The 24,143-nt window shown below is 52.0% G+C and overlaps 2 protein-coding genes across 2 annotated transcripts; one reads left to right on the plus strand and one right to left on the minus strand.

Moving 5' to 3' along the window:
• Positions 1-960: 960 nt before the first annotated feature.
• Positions 961-19,605, plus strand: ARPC2 (actin related protein 2/3 complex subunit 2). Its single transcript, XM_071561932.1, has 10 exons — positions 961-1,134; positions 9,964-9,998; positions 10,989-11,101; positions 12,776-12,821; positions 13,395-13,581; positions 14,012-14,105; positions 16,341-16,467; positions 17,815-17,915; positions 18,283-18,383; positions 19,160-19,605. The coding sequence occupies exons 1-10, from the start codon at positions 1,061-1,063 to the stop codon at positions 19,182-19,184; spliced, it is 903 nt and encodes a 300-aa protein (XP_071418033.1). The 5' UTR covers positions 961-1,060; the 3' UTR covers positions 19,185-19,605.
• AAMP (angio associated migratory cell protein) lies at positions 19,362-24,099 on the minus strand. The gene is made up of 11 exons (XM_071561922.1): positions 23,972-24,099; positions 23,507-23,659; positions 22,997-23,116; positions 22,721-22,860; positions 22,481-22,625; positions 22,240-22,323; positions 21,847-21,962; positions 21,460-21,563; positions 20,891-20,981; positions 20,450-20,604; positions 19,362-20,258 (listed from the first exon to the last, which is right to left on the minus strand). Exons 1-11 carry the CDS (start codon positions 24,057-24,059, stop codon positions 20,183-20,185), a joined length of 1,272 nt encoding a protein of 423 aa, XP_071418023.1. The 5' UTR covers positions 24,060-24,099; the 3' UTR covers positions 19,362-20,182.
• Positions 24,100-24,143: the final 44 nt, after the last annotated feature.

Raw genomic sequence — 24,143 nt, forward strand, 5'->3', positions numbered from 1 at the left:
GAGCAAGGGTGGCACCAGCATTTTGAGGGGCACACAGGGGCACTGTGGGGCTGGCTTGCCTCCTGTTGGGGGTTGCTGTGGGGGACCCCCTCAGACCAGAGTGCCATTTCCCTCCTGTCCTGGCTGTGCCATGGCGAGCTGAGCCATCAGACAGCTGTGGCCCTATGCCAGCCCCACAGACTTGTTCCTGGCTCACTCCTCTTAATATCCCTATTGCCTTTAGGGGAAACCTGCATCCAAGAGCATCGCCTAGGCACCCCTATTTCTCTGGGGCACCCTCAAACTCTTGGAGCACCCCCACCCTCACAGCTTTCCTTGCTTGTCAGTCATAGGGGTACCCCACACTTTTGGGGCACCTTTCTTCCCTGGGGACACACGTACAGCTTGGAGACCACTACCACATTCCTTGAGTATTACTACAGGCCCAAGGACACTCCTATTCCCTGAGGACATCACCGTGTTTTGAGCAACCCCCAGCTCCAAGGCACCCCCATAGCTCCGCTCGGGTGTCCCCGCTCGCTGCGATCACCTCTCACATTTCTGGGGCCCCGCAGCCCCGAAATCATCCATTTCACAAGGCACTGTCTCCCCTGTGAGCACTTCCAGTCCTGTCGCACCCCGTTCTTACGCAGACCCCCCCCACTCCGGGGCACACCCGCTACTTCCCGGAGTGTCCCTGTGATCCTGCGGCACCCCACACGTTCGGGGACCGCGAGGAGCACCCCAGGAGTGGAGAGAACTCCCCACACTTTTGGGGAACCTCCCCCCATGCCCGGGGGGGGGGGGGGCCTCAGCTGCCCCATCTCAGCTGGTGCTGTTCCCGATCCCACGAGTCGCTCCCCTGTCCCACCTTTGGGACCGCCCTGCGCTCCCGCCGCCCCCCGGCCCCGCCGCGCGCCACTGGGCGTGGTTCTGACGTCACTACGCGGGCGGGTGCGCGGGCGGCGGCGCCGGGCCGGACGTGACGCGCCGGCGCGAGAGCGGAAGCGGCGGCGCAGGTCGGGCGGGTCCCCGGTGCGCGCAGCGGGCTCGGCTCCCTCAGAGCCCTCCCGGCACCGACATGATCCTGCTCGAGGTCAACAACCGCATCATCGAGGAGACCCTCACGCTCAAGTTCGAGGGCGCGGCCGCCGGGTAGGAGCAGGGGGGGCGGAGCGGAGACGGGGCCCGGATCAGGGCCGCGGGCTGAGGGAGGGGTGGGGGGGCGGCGGCTGAGCGGGGCCGGGGCTGTACCGGGCACCTGAGCCCGGGGCAGAGCCTGGAGGGGCGTGCCGGGAGAGGATGGGGCTGAGCGGGGCGGAGGTGGTGGCCAGGGGATGGTGACAAGGCAGAATGGGGGACTAGGGAGTGACGGGGGGTGGCACTGAGACAGCGGGCACGGAGCTACGGAGGTGGCGGCCCGGGGAGCGAGGGGCAGAGCGGACACGGGGTGGGGGTCTGCAGGGTGCCGGGGCTGGGAGGAGGGTGGTCAGAGCGGGGAGACTGATCAGGGGGAGTGAGTGAGCAGAGTTGGACAGTGTTGGAGGGGAGAATGGGACTTGAGGGGGCGGTTATTGCCAGGGCAGAGGGGAGCCCCGGGGGAGCAAGAGGGATCTGAAGAGGGAGTGTATTGGGAATGGCAGTGTTGTGGTGGGCTGAGGAGGCAGAGCTGGAGGACAGGGTCTGGACAAGGAGGAAGTTGGGAAGGGGGGAAGGCGGATTTGCAGGGGTGTTTGCTTTGGGTAATGCAAACTTCACTGGCGTGGTGCCAGCGCTGGTACAGAATGTGTGGGGGGAGCCGAGGAACAGGAAGCCCGTGTGCGGAGTCGCGGCCTCGGACTTTTGCTTTGGGGATGGGGAGCAGATTCCAGCTTTCTCCCTCTTTGCTTTGTCAAGCAGGAGGGATGCAGGCCCACGGGTCAGCCACGGCCCCTGGTGCCAGCCTGGTGGGCGTCCTGGCCTTGGGTGGTGGGCTGGGGGTCTGGTTTGCACCTGCATCTCTGCTGGGACACTTTAGTCCCTGAGGAAGCAGTGATTTTTTTTTTACTGCAAGTGTTGCACCAGGGCTATAAAAATCCTTGTGAGAGCACAGTTCAGCTTGGAAGAAAATCCCTGTGTATGAATGTCCGTATCTGCCGCCCAGCTGCCCACGGGCTGCGCTGCCTGCTGGCTGAGACACCTTTGTACAGAGACAAAGCCTTGAGAGGCACAGCGCTGTGGTGTTATCTCTGGGGTGGAGCCTGCCCTGGCGTCTCACTGAGCGCGGCTCAGGCTGCTCCGGAAAAGGACCCCTCAGGCAGGTGCCTTTTTTCTATGTCAGCTTTTTCTCCAGCAATTTTTTGAAGCTCTCACCCTTTTATGTACAGAATGTTGACAAAGGCCACTTCCTCTGGCTTTCCTCCCACTCTCAGTTGACTTGTTGCTCAGGTTGAGTTTTTGTTTTGGTGTTTCTTTCATAAAATAGCCTCAGAGGCTGCTGATAGCTGAGCTACTCCCAGATTTTGATTCTTCTTGAGCCTGATCATGTAACGCAACAGGTTTACCCAGAGTGCAGGCACCACACTGGGAAGAGAAAGCTCCCAGGTGACCACTGTGGTATTGCAGCTGCATCCATTAGGAAATGCAGCATGTACAGATGTTGGTAGTGTGTGTCAGAACAGCTTGTCCATTACAAGTCCATACCAAGGCACTCTTCCCTTTGGAGAGAGAAGAATATGTTTGTGTCTCTGTGTTGGTGTGAATGTGGAGAGGGCAGTTTGCAAGTTTAAATACACCCCAAAACCCTGACTCCATGTGAGCAGAGCTGGAGTTGCTTGCTCTGCACCAGCCTGCATTTTCTCAAGGTTTCCATCTTTGCTGTACAGCAAAGGCCCCTTAGTTGTGCATTGGCACACTTTCCTGACATACCAATTGTTCTTGGATCAATCTGTAGCACTGCTGATGGTGCTCTGCTTCTGCCTCTTAGTCATCTACAGCATGTTATGTTCCTTAGATGTCATTTCTAGATAAGATTTGTGCTGTGAGTGTGTTGGTGGAGATGAGGAAGTTATTTACTTCTGCCTTCTCTTCTGTGCTTGTGCTGGGGTCCTCCTGTCCAGGCAGGTGCATTTGGTGAGGTGCAGGGAGGTGGGGTTTTTTTCCTCTCTTTTTTAAGGAATGGGTATTATGCAATATTTATTCATGTGAAATTTCTATTCCCTATAGCCACAACTCTGGGGTCATTCCTGTGGTGCTCAGCCTGGAGGCAGGAAGGGATTTCCTGCACTTCACTGATTTGGTGATGGTTGTTGCAAGATGTGTCTTGGGAAAGAAGACAGGACAGTCAGGTTAAGGTCGAGCCTCGCAGGATTCAGCGACTGGGAGGAGCAAGTTAGGACACTGGGGCAGGGTTGGATTTGCACTGTTGGCCCTGACCCAGGAGTGTGGCAGATGCCATGCAGGGATTTGTCCACAGTGGTTGTCTGGGAGCCAGGTGTGCCTGGTGGTTTCAATGGCAGTCTGGGAGTGGGGCAGGGTGGGGTGGGTTTCCAGATCCTGTGCCAGAGACTTGCCCTGTGGCGTGGGCTATGTCATTCCCCTCAGCTTCCCCTGGCTGCAGCATGGCCATGGTTTGGTGGGTCCCTACAGAGTTTTCCTGGACCATCAGGTGGGAGACAGTCCACGTTTCACCATGTCATAAAGAACTAGGTCACATTTAGAAGTTGGAGCTAATTGGTGCCATCACACTATCATTGTATATTATATGTCTAAATCTGCTCTGTGTGGAGGTCTGACAGCTGTCCCTGGAGTTCCCAGTGTGGAAGGTGCCTTGGCAGGACTGGGAACAGAGAGTAGAACTTGAGGCAGGACTTAATCCACCTCTAGCAGGCCTTCCTTGACAAGGCCCTTGGGGCATGGCAGCACCCACCTGTAAATAGGATAATTTCAAATTGAATTTGGTTTTGTGGGCAAACTCCATGGAAATCTCACTTCCTTGAACAGCCACAATTGAAAGGTGATACTTAGATCAAGGTAGTGACAGGTGATGGACTTCAGTGCAATTTTTTTTTTTTTTTAGTTTTTTCTTTATTTAATACTGTCATTTCTTGGTTTAAATCCATTCTCTTAAACCAACCACATTTTAAAACAAAGGCCTAAACCTACCAGAAAAAGTTGAAATAGCTTGAGTTAGGAATTTGTTGTTGAAACTCTCAAGCATTGAACTGCTGTAGTGAGAGAATACTTGGTCAGTACCTGGAAATAAGTGTGCTGAATTGAGGGCGGATCGTGAGCTTTTGTAGGTGTCAAGAGAATAAGCTTTTCATTAATTCATTTATACTTGAGAAGTTGCCTGGAAGCTGCAGTCACAGGTGGGTTTTCCTACTTCTGTTAGAAATGTGATTGATGTGAGGGCATGAGCTCTGCCAGTTGGAAGATTTTGTTTCTCCTTGTTGCTTCCCTTTGCTAACCATATAGACAAGAAAAAACTCAAACACTGTAAGTGTAAAACATTTTGATGATTGACCTCTGTGTCTGATGAATACTTGTTCTCTTTAACAACAAGGGAGGACAGATTTGCTGTCCCATTTGGTCCTGCTGTAATGTAACTGATCCCAGTAAAAGTTTGGCACAGGGCTTTGTTCTCAGGGTTTGGTTTTGCAGCCATACATGGCTTGCCCTAAATCTTTGGTAAATTAATAATCTGTCTCAAACTGTTACTTGTTATTTACCCACTGTGCAAAAGAAAACAAATTTGCATAGCTGAAGAACAGCGTGCTTTTTCCTGGGTTGGGGGTGGAGGGAAGAGAATGTCAAATTAAATCGTTGGTTTCTTTGCAGCAATTAGTAGGTACAAATGTGCAGAGCTTCATGACTAGTAGCTGCATAGGAAATCAGCTGAAGCTTGAACTTCCCTGATGCTAAGCAGTTCCTGTGAGCCGGTGGGAGCTGGGCTGAAGCTGCACCCACCTGCTTGATGGTATTTCCTACCTGCGGTCACTTGGGGCTCATGGTCTGCAGAGCTGAACCTTTCAGACAGGGAGGCTGAGTGAGCCCTGGGTGAAACCAGGCAATGTGAACTTCGTGTTTGTGGTGTGACATGCAAAGTGAGTTCGTTGTGGGGAGACCAAGTTGCGTCTGGAGGCTGTCGGTTGTGCTGGGGGGGTAGAGGAGCTTTGAGCCCTGCTGGTACCACTGAGAAACTTCCTGTGAGAGTGGCTGTGGCCATATGTGGCTCTGGTGCTTCGGGGATCCTCATCAGCCCCACCAAAACCAGAGACTGTTCCTTTGTTACCCCTTCTTGCTGACACCAGCATTTTTGTGGCTTCAAGGGAAATAGGATTGGGGAAGTGACCTAGGTTAAAATGAAACAGGCAAAACTGTATTTTTAGCCTAGATGAGTTTCCTCATCCTGTTCACTGTGTGACAGCTGCTTGGCATGGAACAGACACGGAGCAGGGATCAGGTCTTCCTCCTTCAGCTGCAGTGGCAGGTCCTGGTTCAGTGTCCTCACAAGCGCAGCCCAGAGCTGCACATCTCCCCCAGCACAACTTCATCTGCTGAAACTCAATCTGCCCGACTCTGATGTGTGCTGGGGCAATGCCACTGGCAGAAAGCAGTACCCTTGGGTTCAGCTGGCATGGGCAGTACTGGAGGTACACCCTGGCTGTCTACATTGACTGAGGATGGAAGTCTTTGAGCACAACTCCTGAGCCACAACACATCCTGCTTTAGCCACCAGGGAAGGTGACTGTGTTAAAGGTGGATCATGATCCACCTCTGGCTGGAAATAAGCAGCGCTCTGCTTTCAAGCAACAGCACAGGGAACAGGAGGAAAGAGAAGCCAGATCTGCAAAGTGTTGTGCTTTCACAGGTGGTTCTGTCATTGCTCCAGCTTCAGTTTTCTTCTCGGGTCCCTGAGAGGGCCTGCTCTGTTTTATCCTCAGAGAATGGTTCTCACTGCAGCCACCATCGCTGTACTGAAGAAACACAGTGAATAGTGTGTGCAGAATGAGGCTCTTTCCCAGAGATCTGCCACAGCTCTGGATCACCTCAAGGGGCAATCATGGACTACCAGCCTACAACTGGAACAGAGATGCGCAGGACAAATACCTGGCTGGAAGGTGACCTGCCTGTGCCTGCATGCAGCAAGACCACCTATGCCTTGTCTCCTGTGAATCCCGCTGCCTTCCTAACAGCAACCTCCTCCAGGCTATTGGGCACACAGCAAGGGAGAAGCTTGGGCACAGAGGGGTCACCTCACCAAGAGGGGAGAGCTGGCATATGTGGGGGTGCCGCACATGTTGCTTGGTGCCTAACAGAGTACTCCTGCTTGAGTTCGTGGGGGGTGTGCTGCCAGAGCTGTGGGAGCTCTTTGATTACATATGCTCCTTCAGCTTACGCAGGGAAGCTTTTGTTAGCTGAGCAGGGCTCAGGAGTGGAGGCACTGTTCAGATAATTTTAGACATTGCTCATAATGTTTTTTTATTGGGGTGACCTTTCTGTAGCAAGAGCCTGCAGTCTGTCACTGAATCTGGCACACTTTATCCAAACTGTGTGTTGACTCCAGTGATCTGAAAGCTCAGATCATTGCCCTCTGCTCGAAGCTTTAAGCTTTGAGATACCCCTTTCCTTTTTATTTTTAACCCCATCTCCTTGGGGCAAGAGATTAGAGTATCTGCGTGGCTGCAGCTTTCAAAATAATTGCCATTCCCCATTATTGGGTACAGGCCTTAATTGTGATGGGGAAATTCTTCAGTATGGTTGTCAGCCAAATTTGCAGTTAGGTCTTTCCAATACAGAAGATGAAGTCTCTGTATAATTACGTCTTCTTTCTTCTGATCTTAAATTTGTTGTAACATATGGATAAGAGCCTCTGTGGCCTGAGAATGAAAGAGAAGTTTGAAAGTTGTCAAAATTGAGGAAATGCTGTCAGAAAAAAGATTTGCTATTGGTCTTAAGTGCTTGCTGGCATCTCTCCATGGTCACTGTGGCTCTTCATGGATGGTCTACCAAGGGGAACAATCTGATTTGGAACTGATTCTCTATTAGATAGACAGGGTGTCCGAAGCATTTGGAGATGAATAGGAGGAATGCAGGCAAGAAGATATAAAATCCATCAGGGACTTTTATTGTTAAAAGCAGAGGGCAGATGGGTTTTGGTGTGGATTTGACTTCAAACCTGGTATCAGAAAACAGGCTTCTGCTGGGAACAGCTGCCATTTTAGCATCACAGTTCAGGCAGAGGTTTGCAGAAAGGTCTGGTCTGGATTCAGTGTTTAGAGTAGAGAGAAGCCATTCACTTATTCCCAGTATGAGCTGGTTTTATTGTCCATTTGGGGCAGAGGGTAACAAAAAGGGAGGTTTACTAGAGGAGGCTGTGGTTCAGGCAGCACTGGTGGCATGGAGCTTCCAGGGGTCACAACAGCTTTTGCCCCAGCAGTGGATGGGCTGTTCTGCATAAAATCCTCTGAGCCTAGTCAGTCTTAGTCTGTTTCTCAGAGACTTGAATCAGGGGTAGAAGTGAACCCCAAATGAGCTCCTGGCTGCCCAGTCGGGATTTACAGTCTTAACTGGGATTTAGAGTGACTGTGCACCAAGCTGCTCAACTGCCAATTCCCACCATGGGTGTGGAGGGTCTCATCAAGGAGCCATGGGATGCCCCAGAGCATGCTAGATCAGGCAGAGCTCTTTGGGATCACGGCAGTAACCTGACAGTAATTAGTACCCACCCTGCAGTGGTGCAGGGCTGGTCCTAGGCGTGCTGTGCGTCCTCCGTGCTGAGCTTTCGCAAGAACAGGGAGGGCTGAACATGGAGAGGACACGCTGTGCCTCCGCAGGGTGTTCAGCACTCTCCACTGCTATTTCTGTTGGCAGAAGATGGGGTTGGTAGAAGGTCGAGGGGAAGTGATCATGTGCATGAGACCTGCAGCACCAACGCCGCTGTTGTGTAGGGAATGGAGTTTGGAAGGCGTAACTCTGAGAAGATGGAACCGAGGTTTGAGGATGCGCCCTCTTTAGTAATCTGAGCTCTCATGTGCCTGGCTGTGCTATCTTTAAAGCTTCCTACATAGGTTTCTTTATTTATAAAAATTTATATTGCCATCCAGGCTGATTCCCATGTCTGAGTGTGGTGCTCTAAAAGAACAAGTCTGCATCAACTGACCAAGTGGGATCAGTGGGATTTTCTTTCATCTCTGCTCTGAGCAGTCCTTAGTAAGCAGAAGTGGCTTGGATGCAGCTTTGGGAATTGCTCATCTTTCCAAGAGCCCAAGCCAAATATGCAGCCAGGGATGCCTGCTGAGCCTGTTTCAGGCCCAGCTGGGAAGGGAAGATGAAAGCAAGAGAGGTCACAGGCAGCTGGCACAGCTCTGAAACTAAAGGACCTTCTTCGGGTGCGCTGCCACTGTTTCTTTCAGGAGTGTGGTTTTTATCTTCACGGATGTGGTACAAAAGACAGAGGCTACCCAGCCTTCAGACAAAAAAGAGCTGTTGTCTTTCACAGCTAAGCACTTTCAAGAAGCAGCAACACCTCATCATTTCCACTTAAGATCTCTGTCTGGAGATTAATTCCTCCCTTTCCACTGGAATAAAGTGTTGTTGACCCCAGTGCATGGTCTGGGATCGGTGATGTTCAGTGCCTTGGTCTCCCTTGTATTGCGCAACTTGAGTTTAGTACACTGTGGTCATTTCTGCCTTCCAGGAACAAGGCTGACTGCAGAAAAGCTGATGAAAGAACAGTGCTTTCTGCTGAGATAAAATCATTTAAATCTTTACACAAAATGGTGAGGAAAAGTAGATACTGAGTCATCACTTCTCCCCTCCCTTTCTCAGTGTATGTACAAGGTGTAGCCAGTACCCAAGCATACAAGTGTGTGGACAGAGGAAGTTTTGGCAAAAAGATTGAAGCTTGTCTCTGGGCAGCAGCAGCAGCAGCATAGCTGAGACCACTGGCTTTGGTTTGGGAAGTTATTTCACTGTGTTGGTTCAGACAGGTATGAATGAACTGTTAGAGACTAGATCAATGGTAGCAGCAGCATTAGCCTGTTCTCTGTTTAATATCACCCACTTTTTTTAAAAAAAAGAGGAGATACAGTATAAAACAGCAGTATCAGACTGGCATTCTTACCCTGTTCTCATTTCCTACCTGCTCTCAGCAGTAAAGATAACTTTGAAGAGTGACCTATTAATACCAGTCCCCTCAGAGCTGTGACAGTGGTTATGTAGTCCCAGTCCCAACAAAATGACTTTCTGGAGGTAGTTACATCTTTCATGGGGTCCTACTCATCTACAAATCATGGACAACCTGGAAACAGGGTTTGTTAAGATGTAGTATAGTCTTCACAGTCACAGTGTAAGATGTGGTGTACCTTTGGCTTGTGAGGGGCTTTGTTGCTGCTCAGGGATCCCAGAGACCACTCAGGACAGTGTTAAAGCAAACCCAGAGCTGCAGTTCTTCCTGCAGAGGTTGTTGGCAAAGTGCTGGGGTGTTCTGGAAGAGGGGCAGAAGGAAACTCACACATGGAAAATTTCCTTCTGTGGTTTGCTCCTAGCCCTGGCCTTGGCAAAGAGGTCTTCTCTGCAATACATTTGCAGAGCTGGTGTTGATGTCAAAGGGGGCACTGTGTCAGGAAGGATTGCTCAGCTGCTGGTATTGTAGGACCTTACAAAAGAGCCTCTAACCCCAAACCTGTGTTGTTGCTGTACTGTACAGAGTGCACTTGTGAAAACAAACTTCTTAGTGACTAGCAGCATTCTCAGTTCTAACTGGAAATCTGTGATGTCGAAATCTATCAATAATATACAAATAATAACAATCTGTACCAGCTTCAAAGTCTATTTTATGCCATCTGTGGTAGAACTGGTGCTTACAGGGAGGGGTAGAAATCTAAAATCTCTTGTTGAAGGTTATCTACTAGTTGAACAGCAGGAGATAGGAGGGTTTTCAGGAAGAGCTTGGAAGCTGCTATTTGATTTCTCATCTCCTTTGTTTTCTCTGCTTTTTAGAAATAAACCAGAGGCAGTAGAAGTAACATTTGCAGGTAAGCTCTGCAGCTCCCTCGACTTCTCTGAACAAAGGGCTGGCTCGAACAGTCTGCCCACAGCTGCACCTTGTTTGCCTAACCTCAGCCCACACTGCTTGGCAGAGGCAGATGGTGTGGATGCTCTGCAGTATACCCAGAGCTGGGGCTTTTTTGGCTGCCAAACTATTTCCTCTGCCTGCCTTCCCTGGGACTTCCCCAAAGCAGTGAGTTCAGTGGTGGACACGCTTTATTTGTTATGTTCCTACTACACAGCTCTTCTCTTTTACCTGTTCTCTAGTCCTGCCCTTGGTGCCCCGTTATGAGGTCTTTAGCACCATCTAGTTTGGGTTGTTAGGAAGCTGGCTCAGGATAACAGGCAAATTTAATTCATCACCTGAAGTTTGCTCTCCATGAGGAGAAATGCCAAGGAAGTTCAAGTGCTCATTCAGCAACTGATTTTTTTGCTTCTGTTATCAAGAGGCTGTGTGAGCTGTAGAGCTCTGTGGGGAAATGGAGCTTGCTGGGTAGCTGGAGGATTGCCTTTCCCTGTCTCCTGCCCTCCCTGCCCATTCTGCAGTGAAGTGGAAGCTGTCACATCAGGCAGCAACTGAGCTGCCTTTGCTGGCAGAAATGTTTCCTCCTCCAGGCTGCAGCTCTGGCCTGGTGTGCATGTCAGTCACTTTCTGTGCCAGCCATCCAGAAGGTTTCTGTCTCTGCCTGTTTGTATCCTCGTGTTGAGCACAAGCAGATTTGCTAGGGATGTTAAATGACACTAGACTGAAGCTTTCTGTGATGGACAGGTGTCAAAACTGTTTCAGCCCTGTGAATGTCCACGTACGTGACATTGCCACTTTCCTTAATTGCGGATTTCTATCTTGTTGTATGTGTGAGGGCTGGAGCAAGAGGAACAGTGTCACGTTATGCACTTCCTAGAACATGCAGGGAAAATCTTCCTCAGAAATGGGAACTGGTTCCTGCTCCCTCACATTTCTCTTGCTTGCTTCTTAGACTTCGATGGAGTCCTTTATCATATTTCAAACCCCAATGGAGACAAGACAAAAGTGATGGTCAGTATTTCTCTGAAATTCTACAAGGAACTCCAGGAGCACGGTGCTGATGAGGTAAGCAAGCATCTCCAAGCCTTGTGCCTACAAATACTGTGTTAGCAATGCCCTTGTGATGTTGATGGATCTAACATCTGACCCTTAGAGAAGGATCTGTGCCAACAAGGAGTTCCACTTGGCTGGAAGACAAGGGAAAGTGTGTTCGACTCTCTCATGAATAAGTAGTCATTTTATATAACCCTACACCCTGAAAGGCAAAAGGCATTGCTAATTTTGCAAGTTCAGATGAGTGTGAACCCTCACCATATAGTTTCCCTGACTGGTGTGTTGAGCCCATAAGTGAAGGAAGGCATCAAGACAGATCCAGGGTCCCATGGTGCTTCTCTTCTAACTCTAACCACACTTGAGAGCAAGTCCTGGGCTCTGGCTGTGTGTGGAGACCTTGATCTGCAGATGGGTTCCCTTTTCGCTGCTGCTGTGTGGAATTGCAGGCTCAGTTCCTGTTGGATGAGCCTTGGCTGCGAAGGGCCATTTATGGTAGAAAGAACGAGCCTCTGAGCTGTGGTTGGGTGGTGAGGCAGGAAGTGTGTGACTCAGTTCCTGAGTCAGTTTTCAAATCATGGTAGCAAATGGGGTTTACCCGAGGCTCTTTAGCAGGCTTTTAAACCTCTAGGTGGCTGTCCTTGGAAGAAAACAAGTAAACTTGCTCCATCAGTTTATTGTGAATCCGGTGAGAAAACAGGTGAATTCCTACTTGAGTCACAATAGATAAGACTGAGTGTCCCACTTTCCTGGTTCCTGTATGCAGAGCTTTCTAGGAGGAGCACTGCCTGCTACTGAAGGCACTACTGCTAGCAAACAGGAGTGTCAAGCAGCCCAAACGATGGAGCCCTCCCAGCATATTTAGCAGGGATCAGTGCAGTGTGTGATCCCAAGAGAACCACTGTGCTGCTTGAGTGGCTGACACCGTGTACCTGCAGCCATTGTGGGGGTGGTAGAAGGCAAAAGAGGAAAATTGGATCTCTGCAGGACTGCTTTGGAAGTGCTGACTAAACAGAAATTATATTTTGAAATCTCCAGTTAACAAACTTTTGCTTTCTTTACTTCCCTGGAGATGATTGAGCTTGTTTCTGCTCTGTTTTTTGCTAAGACTGGGCATGTCTTTGGGCCACTGCAGGCAGGCTCTCTGCTGAGAGGAGGTTTTGGCATGCAGAGAGGCTCTATATCCTTTCCACGTGGTAGTGGGTGTCATCCCAGGAGGGCCAGTTTTGCCACAGCATTGTTGTGTTCTTCCCTGTGAAATACCTCCTGTTCCCAACCCCCTCACTGACACAGAGCTATGGCTCAGTTGGAAATTGCCATTGATGTAAAATTCAGCAGTGATTATGTTTGAAGAAAGGTTTTTGCTGTGTTGTAGGCAGTTCTGCATCTGGGAGGCATCCAAGCTGCCTGACAGTTTCCTCTCCATGCACATCTGTCCCATGCAAAAGGCTAAGACAGCGCAGGTGATCGCTGGGCCATAGTGTACCTGACCCCTGCTCTGAACTTGCTGGCCTGTGAGAAGAGCGACTGGCCACATCAGTGACTTAATATTTGTCCAAGTTCACTTAAACTAGGGGAGGCAGGTTCTGTAATTTGGTATTTCTAAATGAAGGTCAAGCATAGATTAGGCTATGTAGGAGGAAACAACTCTTGATAACTTCTGCTCTCAATGTTTAATTTCTTTTCTAGGTATTGAAGAAAGTCTATGGAAGCTACTTGGTAAATCCTGAATCAGGTAACCCTGCAATAACAATTACTGTCTGTGTGTGAATGCAATTCCGAAATTACTTAAATAATGCTCATTAATGCTCATATGAAGGCTGCACTTGAAGAGCTTGATATTGGGCTCTCTGTAAAGTAATAGCAATTTAGAAGGTGGCTCAGGTAGGGCAGGGCTGAAGTAGCTTCCAGCACAAGCTGTAATTCTTTATGCATCCCTCCTCTGGGAAGCCTCTGTTTCTCATGGTTGGAGTCTTTGTTCTTCTCAAAGATGCTTTGTGAGATACAGGAAAACCATGGTTACCTGTGACAACATCTCTTCCTACTCACTGCAAAAACTTGGGAGCAGTTCAGACATCTGTGTCTGAGAGCACAGGAAGGAGCCCCAGGAGCATTGCTATGGCCACGTGCCGAGTTCAGCCATGGCTTCTGGCAACTCTTGGAGTGGGAAGCACTCTCCCCTGGGGCTTTTGGGAGTATTTAAGCAAAGGTGGAACTGTAGGTGTCTCTTTAAAGCAAATGTCTCTCTAAAGAAAATGTCATTAAGGCCCTACATAGATTATTAAGGTTGGTGGCTGTCCCTTCCCAGGTTACAATGTCTCTTTGCTCTACGACCTGGAGAACCTTCCAGCAGACAAGGATGCTATTGTACACCAAGCCGGCATGTTGAAGCGCAACTGCTTTGCTTCAGTCTTTGAGAAGTATTTCAAATTCCAGGAAGAGGGCAAAGAAGGAGAAAAAAGAGCAGTCATCCACTACAGGGACGATGAGACAATGTAAGTGTTCGAACCAAGCAGCATGGGAGTCCAACAGTGGTCAGCACTCTGCTCCTGCTCACAACTGTAGGTTGTGGCGGAAAGTCAGGAAATCCTACTGCTCCATACTTTGGTAGGGTAGTAAGGGCTTGTCCTAGGCTGCCAGAAGTATCCTCTGAGGGGAATGCTCATGCCTCAGGCTGCTGGGATGTTACACAAGAGTCTCTGTTAGTGGCAGCCCTTGTGGCTGCATGCAGGAGAGGAACTTGCCACTCCCAAAAGAAATGTTTTGCTCCCTGCAAATACTGTCTAAGGGAGGGGAAATTTTCAGCAGCCAGGCCTGTGAATGGCTGTTGTATCTACTTAACCTTGTCACACAGTTTCTTCCTCATCCAGTTGTACTTCTTAGCTCCTGCTCACAGCTGGGTTCTCTTCTCTCACCCACGTACAGGTATGTCGAGGCAAAAAAGGACCGTGTCACTGTTGTGTTCAGCACAGTATTTAAGGACGACGACGACGTGGTGATCGGAAAGGTGTTTATGCAGGTATGGTAACTGAATTATGGGGAAAGGGTCTGGTCCTCGATTCAAAGGCCTTCTTGCTTGAAGTAGCACTGCCAAATAAGCTGCTGAAGTTGGGTGGAAGTGAGCACAAAGGTAGTTTAATGCATGTAAATGCTTTGCAGGGCTCCATGCTGCCCTGGGATGCAAGAAGATGTTAATAGGCATAGGCAGTGTTTTCCTGGCTCTTGCATTGGCATCTGTATTATAAATAGTCTTGGTTGTTTGGACTATCAAACATATTATGTATTACAGGTGAGAAACACCACAGTGAATACTTCACTCCTCACACAGGCCCTGTAGTGTGGCTGGCTGTGGTGTAGGGATCACCAGTCAGCTGAGGAACTGAGTGTGCTGGGGAGGCTGTAAAGAGAGAGGCAATGTTATGGCATGCCTGAGATGGGGCTGAGTTGTCTTCACCTCGAAGTTTGTTCCTGCTAATGCTCAAATGCTGCCAAAAGACTCAGCAGCTCAGTGTGGCAGCTCTCTAATTTGAGTTTTTCAGAGCTATGAATATACTGTGATTGCAGGCTTGAACCAATCATAATGCCAGGTACATCTGCACTCACCTAACTTTTGCAACTGCTGTTTTAGCTGGAAAGCATGGAGAGACTTGTAGTAAACACTTCGCATGTCTGTTAGTGGCTGCATGCAGCTTGTGGTGATTAAAACATCTGCGTGCAGCTGGGGGAGGCTCTGCGCATGCTGGTGTGTGTGTTCATCCCTATCACTGGAGCTCCTGGGCAGCCTCCTGCATGGGCATGGCCATGGAGCAGGGCCCTGCAGGGTGTTCCAGGAATAAAAGAGCTTTAACTTACCTGTTCAAGGGTGCCAGGCTTGTGGACAGCAAGTTACTGGCCCAGTTTGGTGGATGTCAGTTTACATGTGTTGGGCATCATCAGAACAGGGTCTGTTGTGATGGAAGTCTTATTTTGCAGCTCTGTTTGCTGTATTCATTAGCTACAGGCAGGGCATCAGCTCTAGCTTTGAGGTTTTCCCCACCAGCATACCCCTCAGCCTGGAATTCAGCTTTTAAAACAGGGAAGGAGGCATGATGTGAACAAAATGGGATTAGTGTGGCTCCTGGGGAGATGGCAGGGCTTCAAGGCAGTGGGTGTCTCAGAGTCTCCATGTCCTGAGTTCTTGGTTTTTACAACAGCAAACACTGCCTCTGCCCAGCCACAAGAATTTCCACTCTGCATCACTCTGGCTTCTTCCCTCCAGCTATTGCTCTTGCATAAGGCAGCCAGGCATGATGGCTGCTCATCTGGGCTCTCATGGAGAAAATGTGACTATTAACTAACCAGGGAAGCCATTTGAACCATTTCACCCTCTGGCACAAGCAGGCAGAAGTGCAAGCTAAGCATTTCATCAAGGAAACCCCAGTGATCTACTCAGTTCTCTAAAATGGACATGGGTGCTCCTGCCCTTTCCAGGGGGAGCTGTGCTCAGAATAGAGGCCAAGGGTGGCTGATAATGTGTAGGTTGGGCTGGAGGTTAGTGAGGCAGAGGGGACACTGCCCTGCCTTGGAGTAGGAGAATGGTCTCTGGACGTTCCCAGCCCCACATAGGGATGCTCCTTAAAATTCCTGAAGTGCAGAGGCAGTTCATTTCCTGTGAGGGGGTGGTTGTGCTGCTGTCAGATGTTCTGTGGGGGAAGGAATTTCCCTGCCTGAAGGTATCATTTCAAGGTGTAGAGGAGCAGGCTTCACATACAGGCTTCAAGCCCCACAGGTGCCTCATGGTGCCTGGGCAGACTCACAGTGGGATATGGTTTCTTAAATGGCAGAGCCTTTGTGCTGGGTGTGATGGAGACCTTGCAGCCCTTCCTGAGAATTTCCATTTCTCTGGGGTGATGGGCACCTCCTGTTTTCACCACAAGCATTGGTGGTGTTGACGTTGTAGCAGGACCTGTGCTGTCTCAGGTGCTTGTTCAGACTGAGGTGTCCCTTCCACAAAACACCCATGGCAGGGATGTGACACTGAAAGCCACCCAGCTGAGAGGCTGCACTAGAGCCATGTATAAACTCAGGATAAGCATGCATTTTGGGCTGGTTTTGCTGGCAAAAGGCGTTGTTCTATGGGTGTTTGGCTTGATGAACTCAGTCCATTCAAGCTGCTTCTGCTTATTGCCCTGTGGAAGGGAGAAAGCCCCATTTGCTTTCCCAGCACGTTGCTGAAGGGTCTCAGTGGGACTCACCTTCACTTTGTCTTTTTCAGGAGTTCAAGGAGGGTCGCCGGGCCAGTCACACAGCCCCACAAGTGCTCTTCAGCCACAGGGAGCCACCCTTGGAGCTGAAAGACACGGATGCAGCCGTTGGCGACAATATTGGCTACATCACCTTTGGTAAGTAGGAAGCTCTGTGGTCTGGGTGTGCATGAAAAACAGAATGGAATTCACCTTCCCTGAGTGTTGAAGTGGGTCATGGGCAGCTGCAGGGACTCTGAGTTGCATTCTGTATTGAATGCCCCCTTTGGAGTGTCCCTTTTCTCCATCAGTTCACCTCAGCTTTGCTGTGGGAAAGAAGATACGGAAGTGGGCAGCGAACTGTTTAGTGTCTGCCTGCAAAATAAGTTCAGTATTTGGGAGCAAAGGGAAGGGTGGCTTTGCTGTGATACTGTTGAAACTGGAGATTTCTTGTGAAAAGTTTCATACAAGTGTACTTGTAGGTTGTCCAGCTGCAGGCACTTGTGCAGTGCTACATCAGCAGGGGCAATTGGAGAGCAGCAGTGGGGCAGTGAGTTCTGCTTCTTCAGCTCTGCCTCTTTGCTCTGGGCCAAACACCGATGAGCCACATTCTCCTGCCTGCAGAGGTGGTGGCCAGCAGAGCCATCACTTTGCCCTGGGCAGCAGTGCTGAGGAGTCCAAACCCTGCCCTGTTTAAAGGGATAGGTCTCTTCCAGAGAAATCAGAGGCAATGGTTGAGTATGTAATTAGGGTCTCTCAGGCCAGCATTCCTGTAGTTTGGAGCTTGAGATAGAGCACAGACACTGCAGGAAAAGAACTTAGCACTGCCTTCCTCCTATGCTGGGAATGGTGCCTTGAGGTCCAGGCAGCTGTCAGTTATGGGAGGACTGTCTAATGGCAGGTCTGGGGTGGCACATATTTCATGCTTGTTGAGACACAATTTCCCAGTCATCTGATCTGACAGTCTCAGGTGAGATCATCACCCAAACAAAAAGTTCTTTCAGCACTTGGATCTGGAACAGTAGCAGAGCATCAACTTACAGAAAGAGCAAGCCACCTGCTTGTATCCAAGTCTCTATTACAGGGCTGACAAGCTGCCAGGCAGAGACTCACAATCAATTTCAAGACCCAAGGGCGGACTGGATCTTGAAATTGTTTGAGCAGCCTGGCTGCCCTGGTGTGCCTCCCAGCTCACTCCTCCAATGGCATCTCCGAAGCACTGATGTAGCATCATGCAGTTTCCTACAGTTAGCCCTTGGCCATGCCTGCATCCCCCAGAGTGTACAGCTGTGGCCAGGCTGCTGTGGGAGATGTGGAAACTAAGGCTTGTATTGAAAAGCACAAGTGCTGCCTAATCTTGGCATGTGTCACAGTAAAGGGCTCTTTGGAGAGAGCAAGGAAGGCATTCAGAACAGCACTCCCTGAAGCTTCCAGCTCTGGATGGTCCTTGAAGCCCTTGGGTAGCCTCAGGGGGCACTAATGGTCTGTGTTGGCCTCTTCTTTCAGTGCTGTTCCCCCGTCACACCAATGCTGCAGCCAGAGACAACACCATAAACCTGATCCACACATTCCGGGACTACCTGCACTATCACATCAAGTGCTCAAAGGTATGAGGGGGGCTGGGGGACACAGGGTGGCTTCTGCTCATCTGACCCGGGTGCTGCAGGGGAGGAGCATGGGCTGCAGGTGCCTCCTGGGAACTCACTAGGGTTTGGCATTGCTCTCCCCAGTCTTGCAGGAGTGGCAAGTGATGCATTGCCACCTTCTGCCTGCTTTTAGGCACAGGCAGTGCCTATTTGCTTCCCATTCTAGCAGCAAAGTAAGATTTTTATCCTTTTGGATCTGGTTTATTTCCTTTCTGGGAACAGAAATGAGGGTAAATTGTTCAGAGTGACCTGGCTTTAATGTGTCTCGAGATCTCAGCCGTGAAGACAGGATCCTGACGTGTCCCCATTTTGTCCAAATGAAACGCAGGCCTATATTCACACACGCATGAGGGCGAAAACATCAGATTTCCTCAAGGTGCTGAACCGTGCCCGTCCAGATGCAGAGAAGAAAGAAATGAAAACAATCACGTGAGTAGCAACGTGGAGCTTGGCACTCTGGGCTCCTCTCAGGGCCACAAGCTCTCCCCTTCTCAGCTTGGCATACTGCAGTTCAGGGCAGGCTGGGGTGCTGTGGGAGTGACCCACAGCTTACTGCCTTGCCCGTCCTTTGAGGAGCTGGGTCTGTGGCAGAACCCTGTGCCAGCGGGTCCTTTGTGAAAGGCTCGTATGTGGCCCTGTGAGTCCTGGCGTCTCTACTGCCCCACCTGAGCCCATGGTGGCATTCATGGGGCTTTTCCCCAGTTACATTGAGCTGGCTGGGCAGCTCCAGCTCACGGCAGGAGAGGAGCCAGGTCATCTGGGTGGGGGTTGTGGGCACAGGACTAGATCCTTACTGCACAGTGTGTCTGTAGCTCCTTGGAGCTTGTGCCTGCCCTTGGCCAGCTGATGGTTGGGGCTATTGCTAGCTGGCTCGCTCTTGTGAATAAGCAATGCAGAGGGAAGTGGAGAGAGGAGAGCTGTTACATGAACATAGTTCGCTCATATCCCTTACCCTCTGCTGATCCCAGAGCTTCTTGGTGTCTTTTTGTATGTCCTGGCCTGTCTCCTTTGCATTCTGCTTTGGGGCAGGGAGGTTGTCCCCACTGCAAAAGCCAGCCCCTCCCCACAGCCCTGTGACCTGTTTCTGCAGCTACAGCTGCCTGTGAGCTCCAAACCAGCAGGACATGCCTGGCTTTAAAAGTTCCCCACCACAAACCCTGTAGCCACTCTGGGGGCTGTGCTGATCTCTCTCTGCATCCTTCCAGGGGGAAGACGTTCACAACCCGTTAACGCTGGGGTCACTGAGGCTGCTGTGGAGGATGAAAGTTGGGGCACTTGCTACCCGATAATCGTAGCTTTTAATGTTGCACCTCTGTGGGCTCATAAAGAATTCAAGCAATCGGGGTCTGTTTGTACCACAGTTTGGGGAGTAATCTGCAGAAACGAGCTGTGCTTGCGAGGACTTGATTGTTCCAAGAAACAAAACTTTAATTCCAGTTTGATTGACTTAATTTCTTTTCTTTTTTAATTTTTTTTTCTTTTCAAGCTGTTTCGCTTTGCAATATGTTACCGGAAATAAGTTGCAGTATTTCTTATGAGAATAATGCAATATTAACTTGTTTTCTTCTGAGTATTTGAGTTCAAAACTCCTGTATCTGAAGAAATACTGTTGGGGTTCATTAATAAAGGAGATCTTTCTATCTTAAAGGGCCATGGGGCTTTGGCTTGTCAATGCACATGGCCTCGCCCTGGAAAGGGTGTTTGGAGACACAGCCCCAAGGGAGACAATTCCTCTATCGTGGAACAAATTACTTCTGGTGAACTTGGGGGTGCTGTGCCTAGTTCCTGGGAATAGCCTGTTCTGTTAGGGAACTCCTGGGCTGCACAGAACATGGTTCTCCTACCTTCAGCTAGCAATCTGCACCCTTCCCTCCTACTCTGACCTCCTCATTCCCCTTACCAGGGACAGCTAGAACAACGGTCTCTGCCTCTGATCCTCAGGCCATGCTTGGATGCCAGGGAGAGCCCTGAGGAGGGAGCACAGCTCCCCAGATCCTCTTTCCCTCAACAAGCAGAGTAGATGGCATCCAGTTAAGTGAAATAATTTATATAATTAAAAGTCATCTTCATACAAAACCCCAGGCTTGGCCCCTAGATGGTGAGGGCAAAGTAGGGCAGGCTGGAAAATTACAAAGCACGCACTGGAGAAGGGTTGGTGGCACCATCTCCCTCATCCCTCTGTACACGAGCTGCTGGGCAGTGCCGGGACTCCATCCCTTGGCACAGTTCTAGCGATCAGGGCGCTGGACGCAGAACACTTTGGCTTGGTGGTCGCCAGAGGTGGTCACCACAATGGAGGCATCCCTGTGGGGAGACAGGGCTCAGAGGTGGGTTGGGGGCTTCTGGTATCCCTAACCAACACCCCCAGCCCAGCTCTCACCTGCCAAACTTCCCCTTGAGACCCTCATATCTCAGCATTTCCCTGAGGCTGGAGACCCCTGACACCCCTTGTCCCTCCACACTGCAAGGAAGGGCTCTAGGGATTCCCTGCTCACTTGTTGACGGCGAAGTCAAGGATTTCGGCAGAGTGCCCTCGGTACTCGCTGATCATCTTCCCCGAGCGCGCGTCCCAGAGCCGCACAGCCCCATCCAGGCTGCAGGTGTAAACCACGGCCGAGCTCTCCTCCCACAGCAGCTGCACGATCCCCGACTGAGGGAGGGAGAGGACACAATGGGGACCTCCAGCAAGTCTCAGCTCCAGCCATGTATCCCCATGTATCCCCCACCCCCGTGTTGACACCCCCATCCCCACAGACAGAAGAACCAGCCCCCAAGGGCCAAGCACATTCTCTGTGCAGGGACTGCAACTGCCTTTGGGGAAGCCAAGGGCTGAGGGAAAAGCACAAATTGGGAACTGGCCCCTGGGCTTGGAGGGAGATCTCTGAAAGGCCCAAAGCCCACCTCCCAGGCCTAGGACGAAGGGGGTAGGGCAGTACCTCGTGTTGGCACTTATGCCTCAGGCTCTGTGTGGAGAGATCATAAATAGCCAGTGTGCCATCCAGGTAGCCCACAGCAGCAAGTGGCATCCTGCAGAGAGGGGAACAGACATTACATGGGACTAGAGTAAGTAGGGATGGAAGCATGTGAAGGACTCTCAAAGGCAAACCCTGGGCTGAGTACTGCAGCATGTTGAGAAGATGAGGGACAACCCAGGGGCTGAAGCCAGAAAACACCCCAATTGGGAAACCCAGCAGGACAGCAAGAGTCAGCCACCAGCCCCAGGTTCATGAGGAAGAAAATGGCCTGGCAGGAAAACGGCCATGTCTGGAAAGTATCCCGGCCAAACTGTGGTCCATCAGGCTAGCCCAGAAAACGAACAGTTGCCAGGAGAACTGAGCAGCTGCTGACCCTTGTCCTCACACCCACATGACCCGGGAACTCCACACCCAGCCAGGGCAGATGGAGACAAGAAGAAATGCAGCAGAACAAGCACAGGGAATACAAATGGATGTCTGTGATGACCCCTGTATGGTCTAGCACCGAAGAGGGGCTGCCCCACACTTACACATTACAGAAGCCCAGCGACTCCACCGAGCTGGACTCTGCCTCCTCACCCTCACTGATGGGTGCCTTGGGGGCCGCGCTCTCCATCTTGAACACACACACCACCTAGGTGGAGGGAGGCTGACTAGTCCCCGAGGGGAAGGGAAGAGACCCAGCTGCACAGAGATCCTGAGCCTGCACCCCCAGCAGACCAAGATCCGGTCCGAAATCTTCAGCTACTGGGAGCAAAGAGGGTAATTTCCTTCCAGGAGCCCAGCAGGACCACCCAGACCGGGCTCCACCTGCAGCGCGAGGGAGCCTCCTGCCGGCTGCTGCTGGCCACACACCGACCCAGCCCAGCACGGGGTCCCCAGCGCTCCTGGCTCTGCCCCCACCCACACAAACCCACCTTGCCCGTGGCAGAGTTGACTAGCTTAGCATGACAGTCCACAGAGCCCGTCATAATCAAACTGCCGTCCTGGTTGCTGGCCACACACGTCAAGGGGTCCTGATGGCCGTCCTGGCCTAGGCGTGAGCAGGAGGCACGAGCTCTACATGTCATCCCCACAAAAACCCAGTGGCCCTCAAAACCCACCCTGCAGCCTCCACCCTGCCCGGCTCTGCCAGCACCCCAGCAGCAAGAAACAGCCATCAGTGGCAACAGGGAAACCCAGTGCCAGGCTCGCTCCAGCAGCCCTGCCCTTGCAGGATGCCACCTCTCCATCCAGGCAGAGGTCAGAGCGCACTGGAAGGGGCCACTCCTCAGTTAGGGAGCACCCCATGTGATAAACCTCTTCCCTACCTTTCAGGACATGCAGCGAGGTTCCCTGCTTCAGGTCCCAGATGCGCATGGTTCCATCCTCATACCCCACCACTGCCCGCTTCCCTGAGCGAGACAGAGACAGCAGATAGAAACAGAGGCCCCCACGTCCCTCCACCTCCCACTCAGCACAGACTGGCAGAAGGAGGAGGGCAGATAGTGACAGCAGGATCTGTTAGAGAGCTGATGACATTGCCCACTCCGAAGAGCCCTCGTGCCTCACCATCAGGCAGGATCCTGCCACACGTGGCCGGGCAGGCAGGGCCCTGGAAGGTTTTGCACTCCCCACTGGGGATCTTCCACATCCAAGTGTTGCCATCAGCTGTGCCCGCCAAAAGGACATGAGCTTGAGGGTGCCATTCCATCCACTGGGCAGAGAGAGGGACAGGCAGCATCACGGAGGTGCTGTCCCTGCCCCACTGGCCCAGGAGCTCCCCACAGCACCAGGGCTTCCAGCACTCACCTCCAAGTCCCCCACCTCGAAGGACCACACTTCCTCCTTGGCATCTACCCGCCACACTTTGATAAGTCCAGACATGTCACCCGTGGCCACGAACACGGAGTCATGACTGAAGCCGGCACAGGTGACCGAGTCCTTGTGTCCTACAGACACCAGGGGACAGAGACTGCTCAGGCCAAGCTATGGAGGATGGTCAGGAGCACAGCTCCAGTATAGTGCCCAGACAGACAGGGCTGAGAGAGGACACAGCTCTCACTGGGACAGCCTCGGGCACCTCACCTGAGCACTCGAACAGGAGCTCCCCGTCACTCACACGCCACACAAAGGCCTTGTCATCCTCCCCGCCTGTCACTGCCAGCGTGTTGCTCTTGGGGTCAAGGCTTACGCAGAAAACAGAAGCTTCACAGGAGAGTAAAGAGAGGCTACATGGCTTAGTGGGCCAATCCCGCCTCACCTGATGTTCCCAGGGGATCCAAACCCCATGCAGTGCTGGGTCTGGGCGGGATGTCAGGTGAGCTGAACTCCCAACCCAACCCAGTGGGAATTGATTCTTCACATAAGGGAGGAGCAGCACAGGCTGTCTGCTAAGCTCAGGATCAGCTGCCATGGAGGGAGGCCCGAAGTGCTTCTCTGCCAGAGCGTAAGGCAAAAACAAGCCCAAGGCAGCACTGAGTCTTGATAGCTGTCCCAGGAAGGTTGGGAGACAGCAGCCTGGCAAGGCCCCCGGTACCCCCAAACTCTAGGGAAAGGCAAGGTGTTCGCAGGTCCCGCAGGGATCCCAGTACTCACCCGAGTGGAGGGAGAATGTGACCTCGCTGTCGTCCGGCGTCTCCATGCCGTCCTCCACTCCCTCATCATCCTCCGAATCCCAAGCCTCGGCATCGGGCTCGTCTGCCTCCTCATCCTCAAAGTCCACGTCCTCCATCTCCTCGGCCAGGTCATCTGCAGGGGGAGAAGGTCAGAGAGCGGCTCTCGGCCCGCCCAGCTCGGCCCTCCGGGACGGCTGCGGACACGGCAGGAGGGAGGGGGGATCCCGGCGGGACGGGGCAGCTGGGGGATGCGCGCCGTCGCCATCAGGAGACCCGGAGCAAAGGAGCCGCAGGGGGCTTGGGCGCGACGTGGTGAGAGGCCGCGGGCCGGGGGGATGCACCGGCCGGGCCTGGCACTGGGCCAGGGCCACAGCACGCCCGGTGCCCCGGCGGGAGGTCGGAACCCCCACAGGCCCTGCTCGATGCGCGGCGCGCCCCGTCTCACCTGGCCCGGGCGGGCCCAACTCCACCACCTCGATGATCTCTTCGTCGCCGTGAAGGCCCAGCGCCCCCGGGCCCTCGTCGGGCTCCATGCCGACGCACCCTGCGCCCCCGCCGCTTCCGCCGCTTCCGCCACGCGCCCCGCCCTGGCCAATCCCCGCCCGCCGCTCTCTTGT

The sequence above is a fragment of the Pithys albifrons genome, chromosome 8, assembly GCF_047495875.1.
Source record: "Pithys albifrons albifrons isolate INPA30051 chromosome 8, PitAlb_v1, whole genome shotgun sequence".
Lineage (NCBI taxonomy): Eukaryota > Metazoa > Chordata > Aves > Passeriformes > Thamnophilidae > Pithys > Pithys albifrons.